Source organism: Palaemon carinicauda, chromosome 8 (genome assembly GCF_036898095.1).
Source record: "Palaemon carinicauda isolate YSFRI2023 chromosome 8, ASM3689809v2, whole genome shotgun sequence".
NCBI classification, from domain to species: Eukaryota; Metazoa; Arthropoda; class Malacostraca; order Decapoda; family Palaemonidae; genus Palaemon; species Palaemon carinicauda.
In genome coordinates, this window is record NC_090732.1 from 165,449,032 (window position 1) to 165,461,194 (window position 12,163).

Below are 12,163 nucleotides of genomic sequence, written 5' to 3' on the forward strand. Positions count from 1 at the left end.
TATACATATATATATATGTATGTGTATATATATATATATATATATATATATATATATATATATATATATATATATATATATATATACTTGCGTGTGTTTGTGTTCATGTGTTCATTTGTGCGCGTGTGAGAAGGGATATGGCTGTATTCTCCCACACGCGCACATGTGAACACAAACACACGCACGTAAATATAAATATATATAATATATATATATATATATATATATATATATATATATATATATATATATATACATATGAACAGGTTTTGGTTAGTTATTTGTAACCGTAAATACAAGCCGTATCCTTACCTACTTACTTACCTGGGGTGGCTACGCCCCCCATGCTACCCCACCCCACTTAGATTGCTGTGGCCTGATTGGTAACGTCTCTGTCTGGTGTTTGCCGGACGGGGGTTCGAGTCCCGCTCAGACTCGTTAGTGCCATTAGTGTTCGCATCCTTACCATCCTTTTGAGTTAAGTTTGGGGCGGGGGGGGGGGGGAAGCCTAGAGGTCTATCTGCTGATTCATCAGTAGCCACTGCCTGAGCCTTTCTGGTCCTAGCTTGGGTGGCGGGGAGGCTTGGGCACTGATCATATAATATATGATCAGTCTCTAGGACATTGTCCTGCTTGCTAGGGCAATGTCCCTGTCCCTTGCCTCTGCCATTCATGAGCGACCTTTAAACCTTAGCTTACACTAAGATTAGTCTCATACAATGTATGGCTTCCTAACCGGTTTCATTCTGGCATGATATTTCATAAATCACAAAAATAGCTTAATATTATCGCATTTCAGAAAAATATAAACACAGTTCCCCCCGTCAAGAAAATCGACTTGACGAGTAATAAGAAAGTTTACTCCTGTACCAACTACATTCACCTTCTTATTTTATGGCTTTGGACTTCAAGGTACCAAAAGCATTAATCGCATTTCAGAAAAAAAGATAAACAATATTTTACCCATCAAGAAAATCGACTTGACAAGTAATAAGAAAATTTACTCCTGTACCAACCGACCATACACACCCCCTTCCTTTTTAATAGCTTGGGACTTCAAGGTACGAAAAACATTACTATATCCGTGTTTGTGCCATTTCTGTCCTTGAATCTAACTCCAGCAACAAAGCAACATTAAGTTTCCTGCAAAACAAAAAGTCTTCTCATTGGAGGCGATGTTCCCAGTCGCGGGTATTCAAGTGTGTCTGTAGGTGGGCAGGGAGTGGGATCTTCAGCAAAGCACTTTTAGCCTGGGTTGTCAAGGCATGACCATCTCGAATTAGCGTGTAATCTATTGGGGAAAAGATAAAAGATTGAAGTAAGGAATATTCTGTGTTTTCGATATATTTTTCATTTATTTATTCACTTATTTGTTTTAATATCTAACCTATTTATATTATGTTTTTTCTTTTTTTTTCGCTTCACGTGATTTTATTTTAATTTTAGTGTTCCTTCCCTTTTTTATGATTTTTCTAAGATTTTCTCTTTAACACTCAGTATCTGTAATCATGGATGGATGCCTTTAGAGTTTAGACTGTCCCAACGCGAGCTCTAAGCCTTGGTTTCTTTAGGACTGCAGTTGAACTGACTTATGTTTCACCCCATTAACCTTTATATAAATATTACACAATCGTTCTTTCAACCAAATATTCAACATTATTATTATTATTATTATTATTATTATTATTATTATTATTCAGATACATGCCTTTGGGCTGAATTAACGTCAGAAATATAGTTCTGCGTTCTTCTCAGTGCTTAAAGCTTTGTCATGATATTAGTTTCAGAATTGGAAAACTGATTCCCCCCCCCTCTCTCTCTCTCTCTCTCTCTCTCTCTCTCTCTCTCTCTCTCTCTCTCTCTCTCTCTCTCTCTCTCTCTCTTTGCAGTTATTTACTTATAATTATTTGATTTATGTCTTTCAAAATTTATTCCATCCTGTATGTTCATCGTCAGTCTATGTGTAACTTACTGGCGTCCTGGTTATTACTGCCTCTGGTCATTGCAGATAACCCAGTATTTTACACTATGAAATACCATCTGAGCAAACAGTATACCTAATTGCCAAAATATTTTCTATTTCCCGCAGATTCATCGTCAGCCTAACAGTGTGCAACCTATTGGCCTCCTGGTTGCTACTACCCCTGGTCGTGACAGATTCTTTCCTGGCGGGATGGACGTCAGAGGCTCTGTGCAGAGGTCTGGACGCAGTCTCAGAACTGGTAGCTTCGGCTTCAGTGTTCGCCACTGTCCTGATTGCCTTCGATCGTTTCTGCGCCATAACCGACCCTCTTCATTACCACATGAGGATCACTCGGCCTATGAGTGTGGCTATGATCGCCTTCGGTTGGATTATCCCAGCTGTGATTGCCGCAGCAGCTGCCCTGGAAGATCTCCCTGGAAGAACGTGGTATGTATCTGTAGGGTTCAAATGGCTACACTTTTGAAATATTTTATTTTTTCTTGTTTTCTTTCCTCAATGGGCTGTTTTCCCTGTTGGAGCCCCTGGGCTTATAGCTTCCTGCTTTTTCAACTAGTGTTGTATCATAGCAATTAATAATAATTTACTTTTTACACCCTCGAGCTCTTTTGATTAAATCATTGAGCTTTGATTACTCTTGCTTAATTTAATCTTATAAAACTTTCTATCTATGTACTGTATATATTCTATTTTCTTATTTTTCTTAATCATTTATATCACTGATAAATTTATTAGATATATTTATATACTGTCCATATAGTGTGAGTAGGGATACCTTATGGTGAAGGGGTTTGTGTATCGCCATGATCAGCAAAGCTGTACTAGTCAGGGCTACCCATACTAGGTTGGTTTGCTGTAAGTGATCAGACTAAAGTCCCCACCATCACCAATCAGCAGTGGCTGGAAAACTGGCCTTTGTCCTTTAGTGAAATAGAAACTGCTGCAGCAGTGGCCAAGTGTGGTGGGGAAAACTGTCCTTTGTCCTGTAGTGGAATAGAAGCTGCTACATTTGTAGTTGTATTTGTTGATATAGTGTGAAATACAGGTATTTCTATGCAGTGGTAAGATTCACTATTATATCTTTTATTACCATCTATCAAACTATCCTATCATTTTACTCTTAAATGCTAAAAGACTTAATTCTAATTCTCCCCTTCCAGGAACGTGTGCAAGGGCTTCCCAGCTAGCGGTGACGCGTGGACTTACAGATCCTATTTCGTCTTGATCAACATGGTCCTCTCGTTTGTAATCCCAATGCACGGTCTCATTTGGTTCTACGTCAAGATTTATTACGCAGCCCACAAGAACAGCGAGAGGACAAGAAGGAATTCTCTTTGTGGTGCCACTTTGGATGCTGTCTCGCCTTCCAGAGCACCGTCCAGGTAAGGTTTTGACTCGGGGCTGAGGATCTAATGTACCCTTCTGAGTGGAGATGCCTTAACGTGGGGAGAGGGTTTGCGTATTGCCATGATCGGTAAAGCTGTACTAGTTAGGGCTATCCATACTAGGTTGGTTTGCTTTGAGCAATTAGATGAAAATATCCCAACGCTGATAGTGGGCTGATGATCTAATATACCCTTTTAAGTGATGCCTTTACATGTGAAAGGATATGCTTTTCGCAATGATCAGCAAAGCTGTACTAGCTAGGGCTATCCATACTAGGTTGGTTTGCTGTGAGCAATTAGATGAAAATTTCCCACCAAAATTAAACTAAGGATCTAACATGTTATTTAGAGTGTAACTATGCAAACCTAACTTTAATAACAAGTATATACGTAGATATTTGCTTTATAACAATAAACTAAGAACAACCTTTTCATCTATCTCCCAGGACACCATCCACGAGATCGACCTCCTCCCAGATCGTGACAAATCTACGCCACAGGATTAGCAACGCGTCGCTCTTCCTTCACAAGGAGGAATCCAGAGCGGCCAAAATTTCGATCGTGGTCATCGTTCTGTTTTTTATCTGCTGGTTGCCTTACTACGCAGTTGCTCTCCTTAACACGCCACTCGTTAAGGTGAGTTAATAGCCAGTTACTATAGTCAATTCTTTTTTAGTTAGGCAGATTTGCACCGACTCGCATGGGTGCCCTTTTTAGCTCGGAAAAGTTTCTTGATCGCTGATTGGTTGGATGAGATCATTCTGACCAATTAGAGAGCAGGAAACTTTTCCGAGCTAAAAGGGCACCGTTGCGAGTCAGTGCAAATGCGCCTCATTAAAAAAGATTTAGTATTGTTAGTTAATAGATGGGTGAGTTATATCTTTGGATATATTGAGGAAGTAGTTGTGTAAGATTCCTTAAGTTGTATTAGTTTTCCAATTAATTTCTTTTATTTTCTTGGTTCTGTTTTTCCCTGTTGGAGCCCTTGGCCTTATAGCTTCCTGCTTTTCATACTAGTGTTGTAGCTTAGCTTGTAATAATAATAATAATAATAATAATAATAATAATGATTATAATAAAACTATTATTACCATCAACTTCTTCCTGATCATTATCAATGTTATGTTTGCATAGTAATTTAAAGCTAATGTTTAGATACATTCAGGAAGTGTTTATGTAGAATCCCTTTAATTTCATTTCTATTTTACATTCTTAACACTACTATTATCATCAACCCCCCCCCCCTTCTTCGTGATTATTATCACCATTCTCATGTTTGCCAAGAATAATTCAAAGCTAATATTCAGATACATTCAGGAAGTATTTATGTAAAATTCCTTTAATTTGATATAGTTTTCCAATTAATTTCTCTTTTACATTCTCAACACTACTATTCAAAACACCAGATCACCAATGGGATTTAGTAACTGAAGCCTTGTTCTTAAAGTGAAAATAAAGACCAATTCTTAGTTAGAGTTGATATGTAATCTAGTAAGCGCTTTGTAGGGATACCTTAACGTGGTGAAAGGTTTTGCATATCACCATGATCAGCAAAGCTGTACTAGTTAGGGCCACCCATACTAGGTTGGTTTGCCCTGAGTGATAATACAAAAATTTCCCATCACTAATTATCAGTGGCCGGCGTGGTGATGAAAACTAGTCAAAACTCCAAACATCAATTGACACGTCTGAGGCCTTTTTCTGTAGTGGACTAGAGAGGGCTGTATTTGTTGTTGTTGTGTACATATGGCATGCGTTTTCGTTTAAATACTGAGGTGCAACTGAAACGCTTTTCACAGGTATAGAGATAAATTAGTTACGATAACGTTCCAAAGTGAGGAAAATAAAAAATGAACCAAGAGAATAAAAAATTGTCTTACTTAGAATTGAGGCTTCAAAAAGTGTTTTTTCTCATTGCGATGCCCATCGTCAGTCTTTAAATGTAATAAATCAACCGTTTAATCTAAAATTTTCAGCAATTCCCCTAATGACATTAGTTACCATACTAACTTCCATTTCCAAACAGCTGTCTCAAAATCCTTTGAGTCCTACGACGATCTAAGCAGCCATATATGAGACGAATGTAGGTACGATCGGTTATTACCAGAGTAGGACTCTGCTACATAAGGCAAATAATCCTTTAATAACTAACGGATATACGGGCCTATAGGAAGGCGAATTCCGACGTCTCGTGGATGAATGACTTACCATAGGAAGGGTAGTTTGGATAATAAGGATATCCTGAGGTCCTGTGACTGTAGTAGACTCGGCCATGAGGATCCCACGGTTATCCTTCTGGGTGGATTCGTAAAGGGAATTATCCTGTGCTCATTTTACAAGTATATCCTGGCGTACTTATCTTTCATTGCAAGAGAGAGAAACCTAAATAGCCTCCTGGCTAGTACAGTGGTACTATGTTCGCCTACCATTCGCATGGCAACAGATCGATCCCAGAACGGGACTGTGAGATTAAGTTGTTTACTGGGGAGGCCACTGATGTGATTGTGTACCATAGTGGAGGGGTGGCTGAAGGCTGACGTTCTGGTGAGCATCTATTCTGATGAAACTGGAAGTGAAACCAGACTTATTCATATGGATACAGGAGTGTTGAAGGTTGCAACTCAAAGAGTTGTGGAAAGAATAATGATAGGAGTGACACTATCAGATAGAACATAGATACGAGAGCAAACTAAGGTAGAGGATGTTCTAACAACATGTAAGAAAAAAAAATGGACCTGGGCATGACATATAATGAGAATGACATAACACTAAGAGACAGAAAAAGAGCAATGTAGATACGAGAGAAAATTAAAGTAAAGGATAATCTAACAACATGCAAAAAAAAGAAATGGACATGGACAGGACATGTGATGAGAATGACAGATAATAGATGGACAAGAAGAGCGAAATATTAGTTCTGAGTAAAAGGTTGTAAATTGCCAAAACCCAAAAATCTTCGATTAACTGTAACTCTAATTGATATGCAATAGAGTTTTTATATTAAAAATTTCATAACATTATTGAAATTTTTAAATGAAAACCAATACTTATTTGGTTTGTCCGGTAAACAACATTTAATGTAAAGTAATTCTCTCATAAGTCATGGTTCCATTCTTTGATTTCCTTTTACGCTGCTCTCTCTCTCTCTCTCTCTCTCTCTCTCTCTCTCTCTCTCTCTCTCTCTCTCTCTCTCATGTATTTTTAAACAAATTGTATGTTATTTTCTGGTGTCCTTGCAATCCACAAAATAGGCCTATATTATTTTTATCATACCCTTAAAACTATTCATGTCATATATCTGTTATAGAAAATGTTAGGCCTTTTCACAAGCATATTCAGATTATATTAATAGGTACTATAAGAATATTTTCCTTCCTGCATAGTACCCCAATAAACCATTATCTTATTTGATTTTCAAACTTTAATTCCGGTTGCATTGAATAGTAGTAAATTGGTAGCATTTATCAAATTTTAATAACTCTATGATCGGTATATATCTAATGCATTATAAGCTGAAATTTATGACTAATGGATTTTTTTCCTTTGCCCCATAGGTATGGATGCCTGATGTAAGTCAAAGTGTAGTGATGGTTTTGGCACTAAGTAATTCTGCCATATCACCATACCTGTACTTGTACCGATCCCGTAGGATTCAACGAGAGGTTCGCCGCCTACTTGGTCTACCTCTGAGTGGAACGAAATCAGCTGGAGGCTCCAGCAGGAGACGTCCACACCCTCGCCTACAGCTGGAGATGATTCCTCCTTCACCAACAGTCCCTAATGGTAACTTCGAATCTCCCTTGGGCCCTTATCATCTCGTGTGCAGAGACCAGAACGCTTTGCGGCCATCTCCTCTCACAGTTATATTCAACAAGCTTTTCCGTGCAAAGGGACTTGCATGGGAGCCTTGGAGGGATTCCATCACATCCACTAGCTCTTCCTCTGCCACATCCACATCCAACTCGACCACCACGTCTGGTGGAACAGATTGCTCTGCAACGGAGAGTGAATGTATGCTACCAAGAATGGCCGTCACAAAACCCTCCTCATGACGGGGTGCACATGCTGCTGGCTCGAGTGTTTACAGAATTTGTATGAAAAAACGATTATTAAGGCAGGCGAATTCCAAGGTGCTAAACTCCCAGTTCACTGGTGCAACATCAGACAGACCTGTAGCCAGCCGGGCTTTGACAATGAGCGAGCAGCATGTCAGAGGAAAATGTCCTTATTCTAGAACTGGTAACGTCCAGGTGGAAACAAATAACCAAAGCACAGTAGAGAATGTAAAAACTGCGACAGCTAGTTCCAGTGATGCAAGAGACATTAACAGTGCCATAGCTAATATTCAATCTCAACCTGAACCTGATATCTGTAGTGTTTCTGACATTTATGTAGACTGTACAACAGATGAGTCCAGACTTCTGGATGATTCTGAACTGCCTGAATCTGTGGATAGTACAGCAACTGGAGCTATGCTTCAGTACAGTACTTCAGAGCAGTCCAGATTTCTGGACTGTAATGCAGACCAATACAGTTTTTTGGATGGGACCACTGACCGATCCAGACTTCTAAACGGTCCCTTAGAGCAATTGCCGATCGTCAGAGAGGTGGTCGCGTCTTGGGACGTACCTGTTCTAAAACCAAAGTTAAGACTCCAAACTACCTCGTGTTGAAGGTATTCCGAGTCCATGCTGTTTCTGTACACCATGTTACAAGTATAACAGTATGTAGTTTTCAAGTCATTACATGTGTAAGTGGAATAACAGTGCAAGGTTTAGAAAAGAATGTATCATAGAAAACAAAAGAATATTGATAAACAGAATTTACATTGGGTGTCCAATGATTTGATCTAAAGTTTGGTTTCCGCAAAAGTGAATGGTATTCGAGATATCCTCTAAAATTGGTAGTGTATTGGAAACCAGACTCTTCTGGTGCCGTTGACGTGGCTTATATAATGCTCAAATTATTATGATTATTAAGTTATAACATAATTTATGAATGCCATATATAACTAAGATCTATCCTTTAAGGTATACTGTAAAAACTCTAGGTGCTAAAATGTCATTTTTCATGTTAAGAATTGATTTTTCTTTCAAACTAAGTTACTAATTCCCTATTTGATGTTACAGTAGTAGAACCTATATATTGGAAGCACTGGCCATTTCATTGTAATTTCTAATGGATTTTTGAAAATTACAAATAATGACAAACTTTCTCCTTATAACCACAGAATTCATAGCTTTAGGAATGGCCAAGTGATGAGTTGTGTATGTTGAAATACTTAAGAAAGTCCTCAACTTGCAATACTTAATAGGTTTCAAGAAGCTGTTTGTCAAGTTGAATTTTGTTAAATTTTGTCCTAAAGTAGACCACCTAACTCGCATGCCTTCGAATTTTAACTGCAAAAGGACATTACTTTTCACAAGATCATATGATTTGGAAGATGCTACAATCAAAGAATTGTATAAGTTATAATGAAAATGTTTCGTTAGATGATTAATATGGACCCGCCCGAGAAGTAGTTCACTCGACTTCAGTGGAGGGTTGGATTTAAACCCAAAACAAGTAAACAAGTAAGATAGTCGCATTTCATATTGCAAATGTCGTCTTGCTTACTGTATTAAATTATATAATACTGTTTTATACACAGTATTTCATTATGAAATCTTGATACAATATTTTAGTTGTATTTGTGTTCGGATCTCCGAATGTTCGTAAGTTGGGTCTCCAAACGTTCGTAAGTCGAATGGTTGCAAGTTGAGGACCTTCTCATATAGCAAAATGGTAACGAGTCTGGTGTTTAGTAGGTTCCTGTCTGATTTTGTCCTAAAATCTCACCCTAGCCTTAATATCCATTTGAAAGAAACTCAGGTTAACAGATATATGCTATTAATTATGTAAGAATTCTCTACGCTAACTCAGGCTGAGCATCGCAAAATGAGATTCTAAATGAACCATTTGGAAATCTTGCTTTGTAATTATGTCAGATACTCAAGTTTTCTTTACTCAGATATCATGTTACTAGTAAGTTCAATATGTACATTTTTCCTCAATCAGATACCCCATTTGCAAGTCAAATTCAGGTATCTACTTGTGATCAACGCCTTGGTGCTGCTGAAGCACCTATGTATGCTCATGTTACAGATCTTTAAACTTACAAGGAAGGTCTTTTCTCTATATCTATATACATATAAAGATAGAGGGAGGAAATGGGTAGAAACTCTTGCACAATAGGATCATTCAACAATATTTTCTGGTTCTGATAATAGGAGAAGAAGAAGGACTTGAGTGAGCGGCGTCTTGATGGTGTTCCTAGCAGACGATTTCAATCTCATTTCATGACAACCATTTTAACTTTGAGATCACATAAGTCTAGTATCTTCTATGTTCTTTAATAGATGATTATAGACGCACAGAGCTCTTCGCCTAACTGAATAAACCAACCTCCTTTCTTTCAGGAGCTATTGCATCACAAGTGTTCTCTTGATCTGTGATACTTACCTGTAAGTAATAAAAGCTCTCTTCTTCCTTCCCTCTTGTCTTACTTGTGTCATAAAGTGCCTTCCAGTATGTTAAGTAGCTTTTGGCAGCTGTGAGTATGTATCATCATCATCATCTCCTCCTACACCTATGGACGCAAAGGGCCCCCGTTAGATTTCGCCAGTAGTCTCATCTTGAGCTTTTAAATCAATACTTCTCCATTCATCATCTCCTACTTCACGCTTCAAAGTCCTTAGCCATGTAGGCCTTGTCTTCCAACTCTTCTAGTGCCTTGTGAGCCCAGTTGAAGGTTTGGTGAACTAAATTAAAATTAAGTTTGTGTCGCAAGAATTAATTACACATCTTGATGCCCTCGGGATACAAAGGAATGCATTTAGGTTTTTCCTCATGTGCATGTGAATACTGTATATGTACGGCTCTGTTCTTCAGAGAGTACAGAAATGCTGGAGCTGTATTTCATGTTCCCATCAATATTTTGTAAATCTTTTCTATAATTAGGGAACATTTGTTTGTAGAAAATACAGAAATGATGGAGCTGTATTTGAGGTTTCCATCCATATTTTTTAAATTCTTTCTATGCTTATAAAACTTGAATATTTTTTAGATCTTTCCTATGATTAGAGAATATTTATTTACAAGTTTTGTTAAATTTAATGAGAAAGATTCATGGGAAATATGTGCTTTCTGATTTAGATTTGTAGCATTGCAGAATTTGGTATATGCAGTCATTCATCCACTGTTGGTTTAACAGAGATTATTAGATTTTTATCAGATTTTAATGATAATTCATACTTTATAAACTAAACATTGTCCAGGTTGTCTTTGAGTATACATAAAGCATTTCAGTACCGAATGTATATTACTTTTTATAAAGGTTGATGTTGGTTCAACGGAGATTATTAAATTCTTAACAGATTATTTAGATGATAATTCATACTTTATAAACCAAACGTTATTCAGGTTGTCTTTCTCAATACATAAAGCATTTCAGTACCGAATGTATATTGGTTTTTATAAAGGTTGATGTTGGTTCAACAGAGATTAGTAGATTTTTAACAGATTTTGATGATAATTCATACTTTATAAAGCAAACACTTTTCAGGCTGTCTTTATACATAAAGCATCTCAGTACTGAATGCATATTAGTTTTTATAAAGTTTGATGTTGGTTCAACAGAGATTATTAAATTTGTAACAGGTTATTTAGGTGATAATTCATACTTTATAAAGCAAACATTATTCATTTTGTCTCTCTCTATACATAAAGCATCTCCTTGCCGAATGTGTAATGACTTTTACAAAGCCAATTGCTTCGGCAGGTGAGTTGTTACACATTACTAAAATGATTAAAATTATTAATATATATATATATATATATATATATATATATATATATATATATATATTGTGTATACACAGGAAATACACATTTTCTTTCTTTTTTAATTTTTTTATTAGTTTATCCTAATTTGATTTTATTGCTATATGTTTACACAGCCAATACACAACACAGTAATAATGTAATATTAAAGTGTAGTCTTCCCACTATGGAAACGGAGCCTTAAATAATATGGTTGTCTATTTTTATGTGCAAATGTTTTATTCAATGTTACCTTGTATTTCCTACGACCGTTGTATGATCTCTATTCAAGCTGATCCCAAAGTTTTCTATTTGTATAATAAACTGCTTTGCATAAAACAAAAATTGGATTTTAGTTTTTCCTTTGTTGGTATAACTGTTTGTTAAATCAAAATTATTAAACTATTTTAAAAATACTGATAGAGTTAAATATATAATTTTTTTGCCTAAATTGTTAGGGTTTTCCATAAAATATTTTGTTTACATTTTTTCCTTTTTTTCTAGTTTTTCCTTTGTTGGTATAACCGTTTAACTCAAAATGATTGAAAGGATTTAAAAAAATTCTGGAGAGTTAAATATATGATTAGCCTTTCCAAAAAAGTTGGTGTTTTTCATAAAATAATTTTGTTTTTCTCAGTTTTCATTTCTTGGTATAACCGTTTTCTAGCTCAAAGTTATTGGAGTTTAAAAAAGAAAAATTGCTATACTTTCAGAATATGATTTTAGCTTTGCCTAAATAGTTGGTGTATGGCATGAAATATACATATATTTTTTTTTTAGTTTTTCCTTTGTTGGTATAACCGTTGACTAACTCAAAATTATTGAAGTTTAAAAAAAAAATGCTATAATTACAGAATATGACTTTAGCTTTGCCTAAATAGTTGGTGTGTATTCTCTTATATAGAATAAGAACATTTCTTCACTGGAGATTCTTTAT

The 12,163-nt window shown here is 36.4% G+C and overlaps 1 protein-coding gene across 3 annotated transcripts in view; it reads left to right on the forward strand.

The window, feature by feature from the left end:
- Positions 1-11,199, forward strand: part of LOC137646102 (5-hydroxytryptamine receptor 5B-like) — a 220,203-nt gene extending 209,004 nt beyond the window's left edge. For all 3 annotated transcript variants that reach the window (XM_068379298.1, XM_068379297.1, XM_068379296.1), the window contains exons 3-6: positions 2,090-2,410; positions 3,142-3,363; positions 3,813-4,002; positions 6,921-11,199. In XM_068379298.1, coding sequence (XP_068235399.1) covers positions 2,090-2,410; positions 3,142-3,363; positions 3,813-4,002; positions 6,921-7,418 — 1,231 coding nt within the window. In that variant the 3' untranslated portion in view covers positions 7,419-11,199. The remainder of the gene's footprint in view (positions 1-2,089; positions 2,411-3,141; positions 3,364-3,812; positions 4,003-6,920) is intronic.
- Positions 11,200-12,163: the final 964 nt, after the last annotated feature.